This window comes from Sus scrofa, chromosome 11 (genome assembly GCF_000003025.6).
Source record: "Sus scrofa isolate TJ Tabasco breed Duroc chromosome 11, Sscrofa11.1, whole genome shotgun sequence".
In the NCBI taxonomy this organism is placed as follows: domain Eukaryota; kingdom Metazoa; phylum Chordata; class Mammalia; order Artiodactyla; family Suidae; genus Sus; species Sus scrofa.
Genome location: NC_010453.5, coordinates 64,471,916 through 64,496,060, shown reverse-complemented (window position 1 = coordinate 64,496,060; position 24,145 = coordinate 64,471,916). Strand labels below are relative to the sequence as shown.

Below are 24,145 nucleotides of genomic sequence, written 5' to 3'. Positions count from 1 at the left end.
AGCAACTTTTACAACTCAACAGCAAAAAAGCCAACAACCCCAGTGAAATACGGGCAAAAGACCTGAATAGACATTTCTCCAAAGAAGATATACAGATGGCCAAAAAGCACATGAAAAAATGCTCAACATCCCTGATTATTAAAATGCAAACCAAAACTACTATGAGGTAACACCTCACACCAGTCAGAATGGCCATCATTAAAAGACCACAAATAGCAAATGCTGGAGAGGGTGTGGAGAAAAGGGAACCCTCCTGCAGTGTTGGTGGGAATGCAAATTCACACAACCACTGTGGAAAACGGTATGGAGGTACCTTAGAAAACTATACACAGAACTACATATGACCCAGAAATCCCACTCTTAGGCATATATCTGGACAAAACATTCCTTGAAAAAGACACATGCACCCACATGTTCATTGCAGCATTATTCACAATAGCCAAGACATGGAAAAACCATGTTCATCACAGATGAGTGGATTAAGAAGAAGTGGTGTATATACACAACTGAATACTACTCAGCCATAAAAAAGAACAAAATAATGCCATTTGCAGCAACAGGGATGGAACTAGACACTCTCAGACTGAGTGAAATAAGTCAGAAAGAGAAAGGCAAATGCCATAGGATACCACTTATATCTGGAATCTAATATCCAGCACAAATGAACCTCTCCACAGAAAAGAAAATCATGGTCATGGAGAACAGACCTGTGGTTGCCAAGGGGGGAGGGAGTGGGATGGACTGAAATCTGGGGGCTCATAGATGCAAACTATTGCCTTTGGATTGGATAAGCAATGAGATCCTATTGTGTAGCGCTGGGAACTATATCTAGTCACTGATGATGAAGCATGATAATGTGAGAAAAAGAAGGTAAATATGTATGTGTGACTGGGTCACCTTGCTGAGAGTAGAAAATTGATAGAACAGTGTAAACCAGCTATAATGGAAAAAATAAAAACCATTATTTAAAAAAAAGAAAATAACTTGAATGAATAGCAACAAATTCTCTCCAAAATTACTAAAAATGATGCAAAATTTAAAGTTTTATCCCAAACAGCTCACTATTTTTTTAATACTACTAAAAGCAATCATAGCTATAGAATATACTGAGGGAGTCTGTATTCGCAACAGATCTCATTTATATTATTCTTTAGTTAATGCAATTATGTTGAAGAGGCAGTTATGTAAATGTCATTTAAAGATAGAATCATACCCTTCACAAAACATTCTTTTCTACTAGATTTCATTTTATAGATTCAATCACCGACGTTCACTTTTAAATACAAGTTTCATGTAAACAAAGGTTTTAATGAACACCAAAAACAAAATTTCCATAAACACCACTATCAAATTTAGGCATGAAAACACTGAAAATCAATTTGATATTTTTATTTCTTTTTCTTCTTTTTTCTTTTTACGGCCACACCTACAGCACATAGAGGTCAAATCAGAGCTACAGCTTCAGGCTACACCATAGCCCCGGAAATACCAGATCCAAGCTGCATCTGCAACCTATGCCGAAGCGCGTCAAAGCCAGATACTTAAGCCACTGAGCAAGACCAGGGATCAGATCTGCAGCTTCATGGATACTAATCAGGTTCTCAACCCACTGAGCTACTATGGGCACTCCAATGCCATACTTTTAATACTTACCTTTAAATTATATTTTGTTACAAATTCAGTGGGTACCATGCAACAATGTGTGGCTAAAAGCTATCAAAGGCAGCCCTGACCTGATCTCAATACAAAACTTTTCATTATGTGCTGGTAAAATTAGGTTAAACAATAACAAAATTGCCTTAAGGCAAATAGCAAGCTTCTCTAGTAACGGGTAAATGATCCCAGTCACAATTTTTTTTTTTTTTTGGTCTTTTTGTCTCTTTTAGGGCCACACCCACAGCATATGGAAGTTCCCAGGCTCGAGGTCCAATCGCAGCTGTAGCCACTGGCCTACGCCAGAGGCACAGAACGCCAGATCCGAGCTGCAACCTATACCATAGCTCACAGCAACACCAGATCCTTAACCCACTGAGCGGGGCCAGGGATTGAACCTGTGTCCTCATGAATGCTAGTCAGGTTCACTGACTGTTGAGCCATGACAGGAACTCCCAAAACCGTTCATTTACAGAGACCTTTCCCAAAATACCTCTGATGCTTCAGGGGAGGTACACGCTTTGGTAACAAATGACACTTACCTTGTGGTAAATCATGTGGCACACAGCTACCCTCAGCCTCATCCCCACACGCTGAATGTAATAGAAGTACAAGTGGTGCAGAAAGGCCCAGGTGAGCACGCAGATGCTCAGCCCTGCGGCGTAGGCCAAGGCTTCGTGGAAGGCGGCAGAATCACTGGGATCATAGTATTCCAAATAACTAATAATTTTCCCCAAAAGGACAGGCTGAACTATTCTGGTGCCTTCCTGAAAGAAAAAAGTCATATTGAGAAATTCAAGGCATACTGGTTTTTCTTAACACAAGCTGTACTTTTGTTATTAGCGTGTTAAAAAGACACTTTGACAATATGCTACATTCATAGCTAATCTAGGAAAAAAATATGCAGATCTGCTATCTTCTACAAGACAAGCAGAACGCAGTTTTAACCTCAAACCAATTGTTTACATTCAAAGATGATGAAGCCTTAGTACACTGTGCTCAGTACACTGGGGATGCTCAATAAATACCATAACCAGTGCTTTAGAACACACTTGACAAAACACCAAGTGAGTCTTGGCCTAAGATGAAGACGGAAAAAGGCGGCACAAGAATGGTGAGAAATTTGCTTCCATGTGAAGGAGCCCCGCTGGCAGCCTGTCCCTGTCCCCTGTGTTATCAAGGCCCCAGCCAACAGGAAGTCCAGGTGGCTCATGCACAGGAGACACACTCTTGCCATCGCTTCCTGCTTTAAGAGCCTTTATGAACTGAGACTTTGGCACAAACACAGATCCAATCCTTCCCTACTTGAGGTTCACATGTCAGTAGATCAAGAGAATGGAGCCCAGATTTTCTTGGTGAATCACAAAAAACCAAGGTTGGGAGGCTCCCAGGCTCTCAGTTCTGGGGAGCTGGGGGCGGGGTATGTCTTTACCTCCTAGAAGCTGGGATGTTCCTGGAATCAGAAGTTAAACATGCCATAGGCCAAGCTAAAACATGATGTCTTCCATGGCTCTCCATCCAACATACGCTGCAGGTGCTGGTTTGGGAGAAACACTACCCGTCATCTATCCCCCAAGATAAAAATCAAATCCTAAGCCAATGAGATGAGAGGCACTGGGGCTATGACATGAGTAAGACTCGGGGAAAGCAATTTTCTGTCCCAAAGTGAAAGGCAAAGGAAAGCAACACTTACCCACCCTTCGAAACAGCCACTCCACCCACAGCCTACATCCTCCCTCTAATTACTATGTGTGAGGTCCCTTGTCCCCCATCAAGGACCCAGAGATAATCAGAGAAAAACAAATATATGACATCGCTAATATGCAGAATATAAAATAGAAAAGAAAAGAAATGAATTTATTTCCAAAACAGAGGCTCAGAAACATAGAAAACAAACAACCCATGGTTACCAAAAGAAAGGAGAGTGGAGAGAAGGGTAAATTACGAGGTTGGGATTAACAGATACAGACGATTATACATATAATAGACAACCAACAAGGACCTACTGTATAGCTCAGTAATGACCTATAAGGGAAAGGAACCTAAAAAATAGTATAGAAATATGTGCGCTGTAACATAAACCTGTAACTATGACAACACTGTAAATCAATTATACTTCAATAGAAATTTGTTAAAAAGCAAAAGATAGAACATGGAAAACTGGCCTAGGCATCAGAACATTTTGCTTCAGAAACCAGATCAGCCATCAGATGATGATGACTCCAAGCCCATCACAAGCCCTCATGCGCCTCCAGGTCCTTATCCATGGAAATACCTGCCCTCTTTACTTCGAGGGAATCCTGAGAAAACTAAATGACATATAACAGCTCAGAGTGCTTTGAAACCAGCATAAAAACAAGTGCAAGCTATGATCACTTTATTACACAGAAGTCCTGGGAAGAAAGCTACTCGATTCTTAATGGCACAAGCTTGGAAAACTCATTTGCTGCTGAGAGGTGATCATGGAGAACATGACCTCTTGAGAAACGTCATTCATAAAAGCCAGCTTTTCCAGACAGTGATTAACTGTTTCACTTCTAAGCATATTCTTAAAATTCCTGACCATTATGGAGCTCCCTTGTGGTGCAGTGCGTTAAGGATGCAGCATTGTCACTGCAGCGGGATCTGCTGGCCTGCAATCTTCCACATGTCGTGGGTGAAGCCAAAAAAAAAAAAAAAAAAAAAAAAAACTAACCTTTCTGAGTGCAATCTTGAAAAATGAGTCACCTATTTCCTGACTCCTTAAAATGGATTGAGGGGATGGGGGAATAAGTGAAGGAGATTAAGAGGTATAAACTCCCAATCATAAAATAAATAAGTCACGTGGCTATAATACACAGCATAGGAAATAGAGTCAATAATATTGGAATAGCTTTGTGTGGTAACTACACTTATCAGTCAAAATTCTCTAATGTATAAAAACATTGAATCACTATGTTTGTACATCTGAAATGCAAGTCAATTGTAATTCAATTTTTAAAAAATTTTGATTCCACAATTAAAACTTACATAAAACTTTAAAAAAAGATAAGGAAAATGGATTGGAAAACATTGCCCCATTATGACTCAGTCACTGTGGACACCACTCACATCTAGTGGCTAATGCTATGTGCTCAGGAACCAGCAGGTGTACACAGCAGCTCTGCCCTGCAGGGCCCTGTCCCCTTTGCTCAGTGCTCCCTCACCCCTCCCTTGCTGTGTGGTCCTCAGAGGCTGCTCAGGGCCCACAGTGTCTCTGCCACCAGCAGCCACTCCTCAGCCTCCTGGGCGGAGGGGACTGAGGGACACTTGGAAGAAAGGGTTGGGGAATAAATGCAAAGCCCAAGGCAGCTCTTGGGGAACCAGCCCTGAATCGAGGCACAAAGCTCCCTGTAGACTCAGAGGGTCTGCTTCCTTCCTGTCCATCAGCTGAGATCCAGACGGAAGATTTCCACAAACACGTGCCTGCCTACAGCCTCCACCTGGACCAGAGACAATCAGCAAGCGTGGCCTTGGACAAAGGCCAAGTGGCCAGAAAAGCCCGGGCTATTTCTAAAGGTCACAGGAATAGGTCACAACCCCAGCCACTCCTCCCCTCTAAGGGGAAGGGACTGGGAGAACCCACACTGGCTCTGTGAGGTCTCCCCACTTCCCTACCAGCAGCTTCAGAGAGAAGGCCCCAGATGACATGGGGAGGTGACCTGTGTGTCTCTGGCCCATGAAGCAGCTGAAGGCTCCTCCTCGCCACCCTGAGGGTCCTGGGCAGGAAGAAACCTGTCCTCCCCACGTGCAATCCCCGTGGAGGTGCACACAGGGGCCGGGCCTCCCAGGAGCTCACTGCTTGATCTGTTCTCATCAGGGGTGGCCTCCAGGAGCTCCAGGGTCAACATCAGCCTGGTACTCACTTCTCTGAGCGTTACTGTCATCCTCAATTCTCATAGAACAGAGGTTTTCATACTTCAAAATCCTGACACTAAAAGCCTGGTCCTCAACTGGCATCACCTTCCTCTTCCCGCGGGCGCTGCCAGTAGTGCTGGGGGAGGCCCCGCCTGTGCTGTCAGTGGTCACAGCACACTGCCTGGGAGTCATCAACAACATTGGCCTTAACAGCCAGAACAAGCAAGCACCCTCCTGGGAGAAAGGTCAGCTTCACGTCACACTAATTTATCTGCTACCCACCCAGGAACTGCCTGGTCCCACCCAGCTGTCACCCTAAAGCCTCAGGCCTGAGGCACATGGGAAATTGGATTCAGACAACAGGACAGGAGCAATGTCTACACCCCAGGGGCTGACCTGGGGTTCTCAATCCTGATGAGCAAATGCATCCCCAGATTCAGAGACACCTCCTCTCAGCAAGCACCCACGTGCTCTCACTAAGTAACAACAGAGAGGACTCGGCCTGTGCCCAGATCAGCAATGTCCCAACACAGTCACCACCCCAGACCCACTGCCTTCCCACAGGTCCATCTCAACAAGCTGGTGTGTAACGGTGTCACAAGTGTGTGAATGGACGTGTAGACATAGCTCACCAGGGCCGCCACAGCTCACCCACGTGGGGATGGTAAGGAGGGAAGGTGGCTTCTTCCTAAAGGCTCCTGACCCCTGTGAACCCAGCACGATGCTGCTGCCAGTGTCACACTCTCGGCACTTCCAGCTCCCGAGGACGTGGTCACCTGGACTCCACCCTCATTTATGATCCCCAATCTGAGCCCCTGCTCCCGGGAGTTCTCAGTACCCTGTTTATTACCCTGAGGCCAATTCAGGGTGCAGGTGTCTGAGACCCTGGAGGCGAAGCTCTCAGGACGAGCCTCCCTGACCCTGGACAAACCATCAGTCCTTAGACGGTCAGGCTCATCTGCCTTTATGCTTCGTGTAACTGCAGGCACACATGTAACCACGTGTACTCAGTGTCCTCTCTTCTAGAGTGGGGGTAACGTAACACCAAGGGTTTCATGGACTAAGCCAAAGAAACAAAAGTGACAGTCCATGGAAAGTGCTCATAACAGTTGCTGACTACTTAAAATTGTTATTACTAAACTGCTAACAGTCCTGCTGCCACCACAAATACCACTGTAACTGAGATGAACCTACATTACCACGAGTACTGTTAGTATTACTAGGGAGTATGAGCAGCTGGTACTGCTAAAAGTACTACTAGTACTGTAGAGATGAGCCCCTGTTACTGCTAGAGTACTGCTAGGACTCCTACTGAGATGAGCCCTCAGCTCCTCCACTCCCCACCTTCCTGCCATGACGCCCAACAACCACCCTCTGAAAGAGGGGCCAGCACTCCACCAGTGGCCGCCTTGTGCAGCCCCCGGGCTGGCCTTCCTGGAACCCAGCAGTGAGTATCACTGGGCTGGACAACTGTGGCATCAACACTCCCCCTGCCCTTTACACAGCACTGCGGTACCTGGGGGCTCTGTGTCCTCTCAAAGGTGACACTCCGCCCCTGCACCTGTCCCCACCCTCTGGCGCATGGTCAGCCCACCTTTGTCATCAGTGAGAACTCAGACTCCTGGCACCATCAGTCACCTGGGAGCTGACAGAGTCTCTGGTTTCTTCAGTGTGGGGGCAGGTTCACCTACCTGGCCACCCTCTGCCCACAGGGCCCTTCAGGACAACAAGAGCCACATCCCCCACCTACAAACCCCCTGCCCACCCTCATCAGTCCAACAAAATGTACTGATGACAACTCACTACCTTCTCCAGCTAAACAGCCCTTTCCTGGCAGCTGCCCCTCTGTCCCACTTGCTGTCACACCCACAGGCTGCCCATGTCCCTAAGGCAGCACAAAGGTACCACAGAGAACATGAGCCACCAGGAAAAGGTGCAGCAGACACCCCGCAGCCACAGCCCACAACAGGCCGGCTGACTGGCACTGTGCCCCAGGGGGAGCAGTCTCACTGGGGACCCTGACCCAGACTCTTCAGGGTCACAGTGGTCACAGACCTCTCAGCTTCAGGCTTTGGTCTCCCTCTGGACACCCCTTCCTACACACTCTGCAAACGCCAGGCTGCCAAGCCTCCCCCTGTAACCAGCAACACCGCTGACAACCAGGGACAGAAACCAGAATGGGTGGGACACAGAATTCATGGTGAAACTGGAGCTCCCCCCACAGGGAGCTGGGGTTTGGGGTACCCGGTCCATGGGGAAGGGGATGCTCCTGGGAGCTCTGGGCAGCTTCAGCCCAGATCCAGGGACCCAGTTCTGCTCCCCTGGAAGGACAGAGGTGACGCCCCTTCTTAGGAAAGCGTTTATCAGGTATGACCTGGTGAAGTTAATTATTTCTGAACACCAATAAAATGTCGTTATTCTGACCTCTGGTCCAAGTTTATTTCCCCCAAACCAGAGGGCACATATTCCTTGAGGTTGTAGGATCTTGTTGGGTCAAGGATCATTCTTAGCATTTACATTATTATTGAACACCAACAATGTCTTAACATGGTATCAAATGGCCTTTCCTTTCAGTGCCATCCTTCCATGACACTATGTTTTAATCGGGTAAAGAAAAACAGTAATCCCCAGGAGGTCCAGGCCTTTAAGCATCTGTGCATTCTAAACACAAACACAACCGCTGAGCTCCATCATCATCCCTAGACAAGACTTATCCTCAGACCTTCAACTACTGGCCTCTCTCTCCCACCCCGTCCATCTCAGGACTGATCCACATTCACTGAAAGCAAGCACTGTATGCAAAAGCTTTACCTCAAGAAACGTAAAAATTCCCAAAACTAAATAGGGTTTCCAGTAACACTTGATGATGGCTTTCGTTAAAGAAGGTTCCTGTGCATCTTTCTCAGCTCTCGAAACTTCTCGATGCCAGTACCTGCGAGGAGACACAAAGCACAGTAAAGGACAGCCTGCCCACCACAGGGAGCAGGGGAGGGGCAGCGTGGAGACAAGCCTCTACTGCAGGGCCCTCTGTGACTGTCCCTGAGGGGCTGGCTAATGGCTTGCAGGCTCCTGAAGGCAGAACGATGCAGACCCTGAAGCACCAGAACAACAGGCTTTGAGGGAAAGAGGCCCAGTCTCAGGATACACGTGCCTGCCAAGCTCCGCTGGATTCACAGCACAGGAGCAGCCCAGGAGGGCAGCTGAGCTCCTCCAGGGACACCCCCTCGGGGACAAAGCCCGGCATCCACGGCCTTGGCTGCGGGCCCCTCCTCTTCCACAAGTGCCCAGGACACACAGGGTCCCCAGCCTCCAGAGTCGGCTCGGCCCGGGCTCCGCCTGAGGGGCGGGGTGAGCGTGCAGGGTCCGGGAAGGGGGCTCCAGGAGAGCCCAGGGGAAGGCAGAGCCCACTCCCACCACCAGCCACACGGAGACCTGCTCCCGCTTCCTCCCCTGCGCCTCGCTGCCTGCTGCTCACCCTCTGCAGCTCTTCTCCAAGGTGCGCAGAGCGATCTTCTGGAAGCACCGAGTACATGTCATCTTCCTCTAACCTCCGCTTGTAGCCAACTCGCAACAGGGGGGTTAGCCACCTGTTAAAATGGAGAGAAAAGGAGAAAGACATGCATCCAAACCAGGCATCTCTGTCTAATTAGAATCCTACATTCATGGGCTTTGCCTTAAAATGGTCTAAGAGTTCCTGCTGTGGCACAGCGGGTTAAAGAGCCAGTGTTTTCTCTGGAAGGTTCAGGTTCGATCCTCGGCCTGGCGCAAGGGGTTAAGGATCTGGCATTTCTGCAGCTGTGGTGTAGGTCACAGCTGAGTCTCTGACTAGATGCCTGGCCTGGGAACGGCAGGTGAGGCCAAGAAAAACAAGAAGGTCCACATTTTAAATATACAGAGATATGGGAGGGAAATTAGTTATTTACTTACACACACACGCACACGCACACAGAGTCCCTAGCTCTACAGGCTGAAAGGCCCTAAAAGAGAGAGAATTCCAGACCCCAGATCTTGGGGTTTTGTTTTTTTAACATATTTTTCTTCCTTGTATTGAGAACTTTTAGGAAGTACTCTCTTAGAAGCTTTCATGTGTGCGACACAGTGTGATTAACCACAGTCACCACACTGGACACCACATCCCATGACTTGCTTATTTTATACCTGGAATCTGCGCCTTTGGGCACCTTTCACCCACTCCTTGGTTTTTTAACATCCTTCCTAAGATGAAGCAAGGCTCCCTGAAGAAATGGCTGGTTCCAAGGTCTGTGTAAGCACCTGATAATTAGCTTCTTTGACTTTAATGTAAGTGCCTGACATTAGGCTTTGGAGACACGCGCTTCAAAGACATCCATCTCCATGACACAAGCCAGCCTCACAACTAGATAAAGACAAAAGGCCACCTCGCCCATGAAGTTCCCAGTTTTCTTTTCTTTTCTTTCTTTTTTCTTTTCTTTCTTTCTTTCTTTCTTTCTTTCTTTCTTTCCTTCTTCTTTCCTTCCTTCTCTTTCTTTCTTTCTTTTTTTTGCTATTTTTTTTAGGGCCGCAGGTGCAACATATGGAAATTTCCTGGCTAGGGGTCAAATTGAACTATAGCTGCCAGCCTACGCCATATGGGATGTGAACCATGTCTGCAACCTCACCACAGCTCATGGCAACACCAGATCCTTAACCCACTGAGCAAGTCAGGGATTGAACCCATGCTCTCATGGATCCTAGTTGGGTTTGTTTCCACTGAGCCATGACAGGAACTCTGAAGTTCCCATTTTTAGAAATCTCTGGTGGACCTGAGAACAGATCATCTCACTGACTGCTTGCTTCTCCTTTCCTGCACCTTAATTCCTGCTCTTATATTTTAAATTCACTGGCAGAAAGTGAACCCAGAAATGCTCGGCATCCTGCCCTTGACCCCAAAGGGGCAGGACACCAAGCCCACGCTTACTCACACATACTCTCTCTACCCAGGTGTGCCTTGAACCCTCCACAACACGGGAGTGATAAACCTTGAACTCTGAACATTTCAAAGTTCCCTGATGGTTGTTGCTGAAACCTATCTCACAATCATAAGAGCCACCAGGGCCGGTCAGCCACAACACTGGCTCCAAAAGGGCCTTGTCTGTGGGGGCTGCCAGAACCAGTACACGCCCAGGTGAGCAGCGCCCCAGGCATGCCCAGCCACAGCATCGCTATCAACAGACCAAGACCCACAGGCAGAGAAGGTCCATGATGGGCCTGGGACCTCTTGCACCATCAAGTGAGGAAGCGCTCAGGAATCGTGAGGATGTGTAGAAAGACAGAGAAGCCAGCTTGAATGGCTCTCACTACCCAAACCTGGGGTACTGTCAGCATCACGACAAATACATGGCAATGAATGACAACCCATTAAATAATGAAAGACTCGGAGTTCCGGTCGTGGCGCAGTGGTTAACGAATCCGACTAGGAACCATGAGGTTGAGGGTTCGATCCCTGCCCCTGCACAGTGGGTTAACGATCCGGCGTTGCCGTGAGCTGTGGTGTAGGTTGCAGACGCGGCTTGGATCCCGTGTTGCTGTGGCTCTGGCGTAGGCCAGTGGCTACAGCTCCGATTAGACCCCTAGCCTGGGAACCTCCATATGCCATGGGAGTGGCCCCAAAAAATAGCAAAAAAAAAGACAAAAAAAAAAAATAATGAAAGACTCCAGGAGTCCGTACTGCCATGTAAACAGTAGAGAAGGGAAAGCTCTAACAAACAAACAAACATAAAAGGAACCACAGAGTTAGAAATTTATCAACAGAAGTTAAAACTAGTGGAACACGATATTTACATAATCTCAAATTATCTCTCTGCAAATTATTTATTAACGTTAAAAGGAAAGAAACAGTAACTGTAAAGAGGATTCCCCAAGACCCTATTCACATCCATTGTGCACTATTCAAACGATAATAATGAACATGCAGAGATAGCCCAAAGATTAACACTATTTAACTGATTTGGGCAGAGTTAGAAAATTTCCAAAGCCGGACAGTAATAACCCATAAGGCAGAGACCACATTTCTCTTATTTATTGCATTATTCTGGGGACAATATGGGTGCAGAGGAGATGCCCAAGAATTATCTGTTGAATAAATGAGTGTCTACGAATTATCAAAGAAGAAATGAGAGAGATTGAACTTCAGATTTTTCAAACCCTCAACACCTGGCACCTCTAAAGAACCCCAGTCCATGGAGTTCCCACTGTGGCTCAGTGGTAATGAGCCCAACCATATTCATGAGGACTAGGGTTCGACCCCTCATCTCGCTCAGTGGGTTAAAGGATCTGGCGTTGCCATGAGCTGCGGTGTAGGTCACAGACACAGCTCGGATCCTGCATTGCTGTGCCTGTGGTGTAGGCCGAGAGTCACAGCTACGATTCAACACCTAGGCTGGGAACTTCCATATGCTACGGGTACAGCTCTAAAAAGACAAACAAACAAACAAACAAAAAAAAACAGTCTAGGAGCCAGAAGACTGGACTCTAGTAGCAGCAGTGGTTCTGAGGATCCAGGGCCTCAAATGTGGCCCTTCCCCTTCTCCACCCCAGTTCAGCATTTCCATGACTAGTATCTCTAGGTCTCAATTTCCTTCTAAAACAAAAGTATACATCTGTGAGCTTTACCACTAAATAGGCAAGAAATATACCGGCCCATTAATCCTACGGTCACAGCCCCCTACCTTATCACCACACATCTTCCCAAAACTTCTTCCCACACTACAACCATTCCGCATGATAACTGCCCTAATTCCTTAATTGACACATCTGCACACAATTCAGTAACACAGAATAAAGCAAGGAATCACAAGGAAAATATTACTCGTGCTGGCCAACTCCCAGGGTTTTGAAGGGATTAAATCAGTACTGGTTGTAACTAACAAGGAAGGGACCTCACCACCAGCAGGTGACAACCTGCCTACTTAGCACACAGCATGCATGGCCACCACTAGGTACAGGACTCAATCCTGACCAAGACCCTCCGAGCCCCTGAGTATCTGGTGGGACTCGCCCCTGAATGGGGGGCCAATCAAACGCTTTCTCCCAAACTATGAAGTTCCATCCCCCAGGAGGGATGACAGAGCTCTGGCTTCCAGGCTCCAGGGGTCCCTCCTGAGAGTAAAGAGCACTAGTGCCTAACCCAGCAAGCCTCCCACGCTGCTCGTTGGGATTCCTAAAACCAGAAACCATAGGAAAGAAACTACCTTACCTGAATCAAAGAACTGTTCTGGATGCTGAATTCAATGCATGTGAACATGCAATTCACATTTTCTTAGTTAAAAAGACACCTAGGAGTTCCCATCGTGGCAAAGCGGAAACAAATCCGACTAGGAACCATGAGGTTGTGATCCCTGGCCTCGTTCAGTGGGTTAAGAATCTGGCATTGCCATGAGCTGTGGTGTAGGTCACAGACGCACCTCAGATCTGGAGTTGCTGTGGCTGTGGTGTAGGTCAGCAGCTATAGCTCTGATTCGACCCCTAGCCTGGGAACCTCCAAATGCCATGAGGGCAGCCCTAAAAAGCAAAATAATAATAATAAGACACCTAACTCAAGGCTAAAGAACTCACAGAATCTGGTGAGTTACCTTGATGTTGTCACAGGCTGCTCAGGGTTTATCAGTCCATGGAAAATAAACATCTGTGCATTTAGGCTAACTTAGGAGATATGTCATCTCAAGTGGCTCTCAAAGCTGTGCCTCGGTACTGGCATCACCTGTGTGAGTGCCTGCCCATCTGCAGTGGCCCCCACCTGCTTGTCCAGTCCCATATCCCTTCCCAGCAGGAACCCTTTCTCATGGCCAGGCTAGTTGCCATCTTATCCCCTCAACACACTCGCCGACACTCCCTCTATTCCCCAGCCCCAGTCTTTAGCCTTTGTTTCAAGTAGACTTTGCTTTCTTTTTTGGCCATCCCTGCAGAATGAGGAAGTTCCCAGGCAAGGGATCAGACCTGAGCTACATCAATGACAAATGCTTAACCACCAAGCCACCCAGGAACTCCAAATAAAAATATCTTAGCGCAGTTTTTTAAGTTCACAGCAACTCTGAGCAAAAAGTACAGAGAGTTCCTGTATACCCACTGCCCCCACACACACAACCTCCTCCTGACCAACCTCCGTCAACAGAGACGGTAACTGATGCTATGACTGATGAACTTACACTGAAACATCCATCATTACCCAAAGTTCATGGTTTACTTTAGTTCACTCTTGTTGTGCAATCCATGGGTTTTGACAAAGGCGTAAGGACATGTATCTAAATTATTATACCTCACAGAGTAATGTCACTGCCCTAAAAATCTCCGTGCTCTCCTTGTTTATCCTTCTCTCCCTCCAACCCCTGTCAACCACTGATCTTTTTACCATCTCCAGAGTTTGGATAAATGCCAAAAAGAGGAAAGGCTGAATCATATAATAAGCATATGTTCAGTTTTGGAAGAAACTGCCAAAGCAGCTGCCCCATTTTGCATTCCCATCAGCAATGAGTGAGTGTTCCGACCGCCCCCTTTTTAAAAGCCGGCTTAACTGATGACACCTATTCAAGTGCCAGCTCCTTCATGGAGCCCTCTCGGAACTCTCTAGCACACCTCGCTTCCTTGGTTCCAGGGGTAATTTCTATGGCACTTCTCAGATGTCCTTTGTACCTATCATCTCATCCCTAAAGTCACTAACTGGAAGCCCACACACAAGATCATGACAACAAACTTGTCTGGTGTGGTACATATCAATATTTTTTTAAATAATAGCTAAAAGAAGTAAGAAAATTTCCCATAAAAATCCACATTCTAAAACGCTCTTGGGCACTCAGGGTCTGCCCACACTGAGTACCCACTTCCCCTGATTTTTCTATGCCACTTGGATATTTTCTATCCTACCCTACTGTTATAAAGGAAACGTCAATCACGGTATATCTATAATGACAGGAGCATTCTTCACAGTAGCCAAAAGGTGGAGGCTACTCAAGTGTCCAAGGAGTGGATAAAGTATGGTAGACACAGACACAGAATATTATTTACCCTGAAAAAGGAAATTCTGGGAGTTCCCATTGTGGCACAGCAGGAACAAATCCGACTAGTAACCATGAGGTTGTGGGTTCAATCCCAGGCCTCACTCAGTGGGCTAAGGATCTGGCATTACTGTGAGCTGTTGTGTAGGTTACAGATGCAGCTCGGATCCTGCATTGCTGTGGCTGTGGTGTAGGCCAGCTGCTATACCTCCAAATGGACCCCCAGTCTTGGAATCTCCATATGCTGAGGGTGTGGCCCTAAAAAGCAAAAATAAAAGGAGGGTGGGAATTCTAGGAGTTCCCACCGTGGCTCAGCTAGTTAAGAATCCGACTAGTATCCATGAAGATGCAGATTTGATCCCTGGCCTTGCTCAGTGGGTTAAGGATCTGCATTGTTGTGGTTGTGGTATAGGCCAGCAGCTGCAGCTCTGATTTGACCCCTAGCCTGGGAACTTCCATATGTCGTGGGTGCAGCCCTTAAAGAAAGAGAGAAAAAAAAAAAAAAAAAAAAAAAAGGAAGTTCTGACACGTGCTACAACACAGATGAACCTTAAGGTCATTATGATTCATCTTACATGAAGTCCCCAAAAGAATCAAAATTATACAGACAGAAAGTAGAACAAGGAGGACTGCCCCTCGTGGCTCAGTGGTTAACGAATCCGACTAGGAACCGATGAGGTGGCGGGTTCGATCCCTGGCCTCGCTCAGTGGGTTAAGGACCCAGCGTTGCCATGAGCTGTGGTGTAGGTCGCAGAAGCAGCTCCGATCCTACATTACTGTTGCTGTGGCTGTGGCTGTGGCCGGTGGCTACAGCTCCAATTAGACCCCTAGCCTGCCTCAGGTGCAGCCCCAGAAAAAAAGACAAAAAAGAAGAACAATGACAGCCAGGGGATTGGGTGAGGGGGTTGTAGTAATGGGTACAGAGTTTCTGCTTTATATAAAGAGAATTCTGTTGATGTGATGATGGTTGTGTAAGAATGTATTATAATTAATACCACTCACCTATATATGTAAAAATGGTAAATACTGTGTAAAATTATACCATATATTTAAACTATTTTAAGAAACACTAAGTTCACTAAAATTGATTTCCTTACCCACTGATGGGTTGCAACCTCATGTCTGCACAACACGGGTGTGGACAGCTGCCCACTGTGCAGACACTGCCCTTAGCAGCGCCATCTCCGTGACAGAGTGGGGCTTACGCTGTAACCCCTGTGACCAGTGTGGTTCCCAGAAACACTGTACATTCATGAACACATGATCCCATGGACATGACCCACTGCCATCAGTCTGCAGTGACGCCTGCAAAGACGCCTCCCTGGGGAGGCTGGCTTCTTCCCCACGGGACAACTCTGGCCCTCAGCCAGGGCTGGGAATCATCTGCCTGGAGGAAGGGAGGGCTTCTGGGAAGAGACAAAGTGGTCACTGCCACAGCACAGGAACAGCCACCTCGGGCCCAGGAGTAGGAGACAAGAAGGGCACACGTGGGCCTTGGATTCACACACAATCCTCCCCAGCCACGCCGTTCCCACACAAAAGTCCACATGGAAGTTGTTTACTGGGACTGCGGCTATGATTAACAGACTCTTTGTCTGTAAAACCTCGGCATACATTTGCATCACCTCAGCCCTGGACAACCTAGCAGTGCGGTGTTTATAAAAGCTGTATACAAATATCACCGTTTTTGTCCAAAATTTGCAGGAGGCTAAGAGAACTTGGCAGTCATCCCACAGATACCCTGAGATGCTCTGGTTTGCAGGGGAGCTTTCTTGGGCTTAGGGTTAAGTTTACTTAACTTCTGTCTTTTGCTATTTATGTAACAGACATTGGGCCTGAGAGAAACAGGGCACAGGGCATGACTGGCTTTGCATGACACCAGGGCTTTGCATAAAACTGAAGAGGGGGGCAGGATTCCCTCAGCCTTCTTCAATCACCACAGGATCAAAGCTGGGAAACAGGCTGAACATCCAAGAATCTCTGAGCCTCCCCCTGCCTAGAACTGCCAGGGCTAGCCTCCACCACAATCTCCATTTGATGAGTTCGCATCGAGGCACAGCAGAAATGAGCCTGACCAGGATCCATAAGGATGCAGCCTCGACCCCTGGCCTCGCTCAGTGAGATTAGGATCCAGTGTTCCCATGAGTTCTGGTGTAGGTTGCAAACGCAGCTCGGATCTGGCAGCTCGGGTCTGGCTTTGCTGTGGTGTAGGTTGGTGGCTACAGCTCCCATTTCACCCCTTGCCTGGGAAACTCCCTATGCCACAGGTGGGGCTCTAAAAAGCAAAAACAAAAACAAAACAAACAAACAAAAAAATCCCACTCCATTTGAATAAGAATTCATGAGAAATCTAAAGTGTTGGATGTACTCAGAGAGGCGCAGGCTGGTTAACCTCAAGAACCTGAGAGAAGGTTCTTGGGGAAACATTCCAGAGGGTGGGCGCCTTATGCTGCTGTTCTCTGCAAAAGCCTTTCACAGGCAAAGAGAGCTCCTCCTGGCCTGGCCGCTGTGACCACAGTCAAACAGGAAATCTGAGGAACCTCTACCTTCAGGGGACGGTGTGAGCCCCACTGGGCCACAGCCTCCTCCTTACTGTTCTCCTTTCCCCCACGCACCTGAGACCCAATGCAAAGTAAGTGCCGGATAAACCGAAATACTTGCTACTTGACACAGTAATAAACCCACATATGCCCAATATGTGACCTCATTTTTTTTTTTTTTCTTTTTGGGCTGAACTCGGGGCATATGGAAATTCCCAGGGATTGAATCCTACACCACAGCTGCAGCAATGCTGGATCCTTAACCCGCTCTGCCAGGCTGGGGATTGAACCTGCAATGCCACAGGACAAGCTGGATTAACACGCTGCGCCACAGAGGGAATCCAGACTCCATTTATTTTATATCCCCAAAAAGGACAAGAAAAAAAGATATTTTCACCACAAGAAATCAGGAAGATGCATATATTTAAGTCAATTATCTCTCCTAATTCATAAAAAACTCATTCATGGGGTTCCTCTGCGGCATAGCAGGTTAAGAACCAGGCCTTATCACTGCTGCGGTATGGGTTCGATCCCTGGCCCAGGAACTTCCACGTGCCTCAGGACGAAAAAAAAAAAACAAAATAAAACAAAAAACAATTTATTCAGAACAAGGTGCCTACTTCATTTGGAACCGCCCCAAAACTTGCTAACTTTTTTTCCCCAAAGTCTCCACACAGCACAGTTGTAATTTTTAGACATTTTCTTCTCCTGAAGACTCTTTCAGCACAGACCAGCTAGGCCCCCCTCCATCTGGCCCAGCCTCAGTGTGGTTCGGTCAGCTTGGCTCAGGTGTGAAGTCCTGAATAGCATCCTCCGTGATTGCTTCCTTTGGTCCCCAGTCCCTTGGAGTTGTGACTCTTGCGGTCCACCTATCAGACGCAAGCTGTGCCTTCAGTTCCCCAGAGGAGTAAGTCATTGAAAACACGGAAAGTTAGAATGAAAGGCCCTGTGTTCACGGAGCAGCATTTGATGCATTTCCTTCCGTTTCACTGAGCGAGCTGAGGATCTTAAGACACTGATGCAGCATTACGGCCCTCTTATTCTCACCAATGCCTCTTCCAGCTGGCTCCAGGTTGTTCTTTTTTTTTTTTTTTTTTTTTTTGCTATTTCTTGCGCTGCTCCCGTGGCATATAGAGGTTCCCAGGCTAGGGGTCGAATTGGACCAAGATCAATTGGCATCAGCCAGGACAGTCACCACAGAGTTCAAATCGCCAACAGACCGGGTCCTTCCATCAGGGGTGTGGATCCGGCTTCCTCAGCCTCTGCAGAGCCCAAGGGCAACAGGGAAGCCACCCAGGCCCTCGGAGTCCACAGCCCACTCTTCCTCCTGGCCCACTGCAAAGGCACTGCAGTCAGCTCATGGTCTAAGCGAGCGAAGACAGTGAAGGTCTGGGTCACCTGCGTGCCTGCAGGCCTCTCCACCTGACCCAGGACTTCCCTGGTGCCTCATGGTCCCCTGGCCTCAGCTTCCTGTTCAGATGGCCCTCTCTGCTGGAGCTAAGTGCCTTCACTGGCTGGACTCGCACACATCTTCAGGGGATCCCTATATTCCCTGGGACTGGACCACAGGAGACTTCCCCATGACTGTCATCGTCGCCCCAGTTCCCACAGCCCAGCAGGACCACCCAACCCAGACGCCCACACACTGGGCCTGCCAGGTGCCACCTCAGGGAGGACCCACTCTCCCTGTAGCTTTCACGGCCATCACTGTCATGCACAAACCACGGGTCAAGAGTTACCTTAGGAGAATACCTGCTCAAGTGGGATAGCTATAGTAATAGGTTTGCACTAGTCATTACTTTTGGCAAAAGTATAGCCAATACTGCCATGACCTTGTCCAAGCTCCCACCCACAATCCATGGCACAGGGGAGGGGCACATTTTATGGAATATGAACTTCAGCTCCATCAGGGCAATCATATTATTTATCATCCAACCTAAGATACTCTTAGTAGTAAAACAGGGTATAGTTAATAAATACAATATGATAAGGAGTATAAACCAGGACTGTCCTGGGCAAAGCAAAAGTTGAGCTGCCTGGTACGGGTGAAAAGGAAAATTTTAATTTTTTTTTTTTTTTTTGGCTGCACCTGCAGCATGTGGACATTCCCAGGCCAAGGATCAAACCCACGCCACAGCAGCAACCCAAGCCCCTGTAGTGATTGATAATGCCAGATCCTTAACCTGCTGCGCCACAAGAGACCTTTGAAAAGTTAAGAGAAAAAAAAAGAGAGAAAGATAGCAGCTCTATAACCTCAAGCAATCAAAAATTTTACTACTAATCTGATTTTGCATCAAATCAAGGTATTTTGTTTTCCCCCTCTGGGGGAGACGGGGCAGGAGGGAGGCTGCTACACCAAGTCATTTATATCCTTCCAAAATAAAAGATGCAAGTGCAATGCATAGGATCATGGCCTGTCAGAAGACCTGACTACAAAGAACACAAAATCTTTTCTCTACAATCAAGCCAAAAATCTATCAGGAACCAAGGGACACTTCAGAAATAAAGATTGGGCGGGGAGTTCCCGTCGTGGCGCAGTGGTTAATGAATCCGACTAGGAACCATGAGGTTGCGGGTTCGGTCCCTGCCCTTGCTCAGTGGGTTAATGATCCGGCGTCGCCATGAGCTGTGGTGTAGGTTGCAGACGCGGCTTGGATTCCACATTGCTGTGGCTCTGGCGTAGGCCAGTGGCTATAGCTCCGATTTGACCCCTAGCCTGGGAACCTCCATATGTGGAGGGAGCGGCCCAAGAAATAGCAAAAAGCCAAAAAAAAAAAAAGATTGGGCAGGAACACTGACACCAGATTGCTAAGTCTAGGAAAGAAGCCACCACCTGTAGGGCGTGCAATATGCTTTGGAGGTGCACTTCTTAAGAGATTTAAGAAAGAGAATTTCTGCACAATCTAAGAAACAAGGCAGTTTTTATAAGCACCACCTGTTCTGTTCCTGGATCACACCAGCTCCTCAAACTCAATGTAACTCTCCCTCCCCTGCCTTCCAAGGACCTCGGCCACATTCAACTCTCAACCTCTGAAGCTCAGACAGCGCCATCCTCTCCACTTACTAAGTTGTACTGCTTTGGGCCCAGAGATGTTTTTACCTCTGTGCACCTCCCGTTTCCTTAGCTGGGGGCAAAGAAAGAGGCTACACTTGGCCAAACTTTTACAAATATTATTTGGTAACATAGGAATCTGCATAATGTAGAAAAATATTTCTGAAAGTCTCAGCAGGTCCTGGAGTGGTCAGAGCGGCTGTGCTGGGAATTCTCTTGTGGCTCAGTGGGTTAAGGATCCAGCGTTGTCACGGCTGTGTCCCTGGTTGCAGCTTACAGCTATGGCTTGGATTTGAACCCTGGTGTGGGGAACTTCAGCATGCCTCAGGGATAGGCCAAAAAAAAAAAAAAAAAAAAAAACCCAAAAAACTGAGTGTCTGTGCCCACAGGAGGTGAGACACTGCCTCCTACCTCAGAGGGATGGGCGCTGAGGAGGAAGAGGCAGGGGAGGGGCAAGGCCTTCCCCTGTTGATCCTCAACCCACATCTTCAAAGATCACCAAACCTCACTGTGTGTGGACATTTAGGGAACCCAGTAAATGGGGCCGACCTTCTGAGGTGGGAGGAGGAGGAGCAGAGACAGTTCCTAGAACCCAGGACACCTTAAGAGCTGGAGGCAGAAAAGGGCCTGAGGAAGTGAGCACAGAAGCAGCAGAAAGTGGGGAGTGAGACATCAGGCCAAGCTCCCTGAGCTCCAGCGGGCTGAGGGGCTGCCCACTTCCTGCCCTGTGACCACGACCCCGGAGGACAGGCCAGGGGCATTAGTGGAAGATGGCAACTGGTCCAGGGCACGAATTAGATAAAGGAAGCTGTTCATAAGCTGCTTGCTTAGGGGAAAAGGGTGCCGCTTTAGTTCAGAACTGCGAACTCCCCAGCAGTACTGGGGAAGCAGGCTACGCAGAGAAGGGGGCGGGGAGGGGGCGCAGCGCATTCTCCTGCTGGGTGTAGATTCCCCCTGGGCAGCCCTGGTTCTCCGCCTCTCCCCCTCCTGCTCCAGCGGCTCCCCCTCCTCCTCCTCCTCCTACGGGCTGGCGGGGCAGCGAGGAAAGGCAGGGACGCCCGGTGCCCTCGCCGCCAGGCCCCCCTCCCCGGCCCTGCTCCTCCGCCCCCGCGCGCCCAGGCGGGGACCAAGCGACCGGCGTGGGGCCGCTCAATTGTCACCGGTAAGCCGATATGCCAGGGCACCAGCGGGAAGCGCTTACTCGCCCCAACCCTATGTTCCCGAAAGGCGCAAGCGCTGTGGCGGGGGTGTCACAGCTCAGGCGGGGCGCTCACCAGAACAACAGGCGCGAGCAGATGTTCGAGTCCCGCAGCGGGTTGTGCTTCGCCTCCGGGTACACCGGCAGCATCCTGACTGCTGAGCCGGGTGCGGTCGCACTGCTCCCGCAGCGGTGCCGCTCACGCTGCTCCTAGAAGGGTCGGCAGGGATGCTGGACCCCAGGCTGGCGCACGGGTCTGCGCTGCGGGATCCCAGGAAACACTCGCTTCAGGGAATGGAGCGCCTGCGGTCCGCCTCCCAGGCCGCGCCGCCTCGCGGGGCCGCCAACTGTACGCCGTTCCCTGATGGGCCCAAAGCCCAGAGCAGCTGGCTCGTGCGGGGACAGCGGGGCAAAGGGGTGGCCTGACGGAGGCCGTCCAGAAAGTGCGAGGCGAGGCGGTAGGCACCTACGGATGGAAGTGGTAGACCTGCCCAAGGACCACGCCTAGACACCAGCATGCTAGCACCTGGCTGCAAGCTCTGCCTTAGTTCCTGCTCCCAGCCCGGGTACCCAACCGGAAGGTGGAGAGGGAAGGCGTGGTATCTGCCCGCCCCTGCAGCTCAGAAACGCCCCCGCAGCGTTCTGAAGACCCAGAGAAAGCAGGCAGTGGCCTTAGCGGTACACTCTCTGGGCACCCTGCCTTCATCAGGGCCAAACTAGGATGCTCTGGGAGATTCCCCAACTTGCTGCCAAACAGTTGACATCGGACAATGGCTGGATTTAGCACAGATTATGTTTGTAACGTTGCAACATCCAAAGATACATTAACAGGATTAGGAGAACTCAAATGATTTTGGAAGATCACCTTCCAAAAGGCTTTTGGCATCTCACTTTGCTGCCTTGTGCAGGGGAACCTCTGTGAGCTTTTGGCTGATCTTTTAGATTGAGAAAGGGGAATACGGCGAGAGAGACAGCCTTAGGATAGTTTTCATCATGTGCTCAGAACCTAGTGGAAGAACAGTGGTATATGGAATAAAACACCAGTTATGGGCATTTCTGGGAACATGACTGCCCTTTTAATTATTTTTATTTTTTTTAACTATCTTTAATAGTTAAGCTGATGCTTTGCAAAACTGCCACATTTTCAAGAAGGTCAAGAGAATGTGGGCTGCTGTTAATAGGGTCTAGTCCAGTAAGAGCACACTGAGTGGCCCATCAATGAAATCTTTGCCAGACCTGGGAATCAGTATTCCCAGCACTGTGGAATGAAATGTCCCCAAAACCATGGTCAGGTTTATGAAACTGAAGGGGTCCTGCCAACTGAAAACTGGCACTTGTCATCCGCCTCTACAAGGATTAAGTCAATAACCACTGCAGTCACTAACCTTCAGCATCCCCTGAAGGGCACCCAGGGTGGGCATCAAGACTGAGGCACTCTGTGCTCTGGGAAAATGTGTTAGGTAGGATGGATAGGGACTCGGACCCGGGTGATTCAAAACAGGCCATTTATCGTTTCCAAGCACAGGAGCCCTGCGATCAAACAATGAAGACACATGCAGGTACCAGAGGAGAGCTCTTCAGTGCATCTCCCTATAACCTTTTTCCCATGCAAATAAGGCAGCCCTGCCTGGAACCAATCAGAGACTCAAAACACGCCCCCCATACAGAGATCAAAACAACCTTCAGCCCTTAAGCACCCATGACACAGGGGGGTTGGGACAGGAAATTAGTGGGTGTGGGGAAAGAGAATAGGAGTCCCCAAACAGGTCCACAATATAGGAATATAAGGAGAGACCCAGTTGCAGCCAGCGCCAGTCCCTCCGCAGGGCAGCCTGCGCACTCTGAGGGTGTTCATAAATAAAAGTCTCTGTACACCGCAACCTGACTCTTGATTGCCTCTCCTTGCATGGCCATGCAATAAACTTTTCTCTACTCCAAACTCCTACATTTTGGTATGTTTGACCTTTCTGTGCATCAGCACACGGACTGGTGCTAACAAGGCCAGGGATGGAACCCATATCCGCATGGATATGACTTGTGTTCGTTACTGCTGAGCCATGAGCGGAACTCCCTACACTTTTATTTCTAACGATACCCTTTTAAAGAAGGTATTATTATCCCTCTTTTACAGATGAGAAAGATGAGGCTCAAGAACAGAACTTGTCCAAGGATTTAAAATCCATGCGTAGGAGTTCTCGCTGTGTCACAAGGGGATTGGAGGCATCTCTGCAGCACCAGGACACAGGTTTGGTCCCCCGCCTGGCACAGTGGGTTGACATATCTGGCAACGCAGTTGTGGCTTGGATTTGACACACACACCCAGGAATTCCAGGCTGGAGTTGTGGTTCAGATCTGATCCACACCCAGGAATTCCATATGGAGCAGGCTGGCATAAAATAAATAAAATAAATCTGATCTGGACCCAAGTGAAAGTCCAGCATGGTCTCACTGGAGGGTGGACAGTGTGCATGAAAAGTGCCTAGAATATGCTGTTTGAATGAAGGAATGACAGCAGGTCCGAATGATCCAAATCTTGGCCATCTTCTCTTCCCTTCCACCCTAAATGAAGAAAGCTCAAAGTTATTTGTGTTTATAACAACATCATTTTATTATTCTTTGAGTATTTCCCATGTACCTTGGCTAAAATAGTGTTATTACTTTTTTTGGATGCACCCACAGCATGCATAAATTCCCAGTTCAGGGACCCATCCTACATCATAGCAGTGACCTTATCCACAACACTGACAATGCCAGGATCCTTAACCCAGTGAGCCAGGAGGGAACTCCTAAAATAGTGTTATTAATAGTGGCCTTTTTC

The 24,145-nt window shown here is 48.5% G+C and overlaps 1 protein-coding gene across 1 annotated transcript in view; it reads right to left on the bottom strand.

Annotated features, from left to right (window-relative positions):
• The window catches only part of LOC102167784 (multidrug resistance-associated protein 4-like), a 172,357-nt gene extending 149,855 nt beyond the window's left edge, over positions 1–22,502 (bottom strand). Inside the window, 4 exon segments of the mRNA XM_021065399.1 lie at positions 2,196–2,420; positions 8,341–8,461; positions 8,994–9,116; positions 21,404–22,502. Of these exon segments, the coding sequence (XP_020921058.1) occupies positions 2,196–2,420; positions 8,341–8,461; positions 8,994–9,116; positions 21,404–21,477 (543 nt within the window). The 5' untranslated portion in view covers positions 21,478–22,502.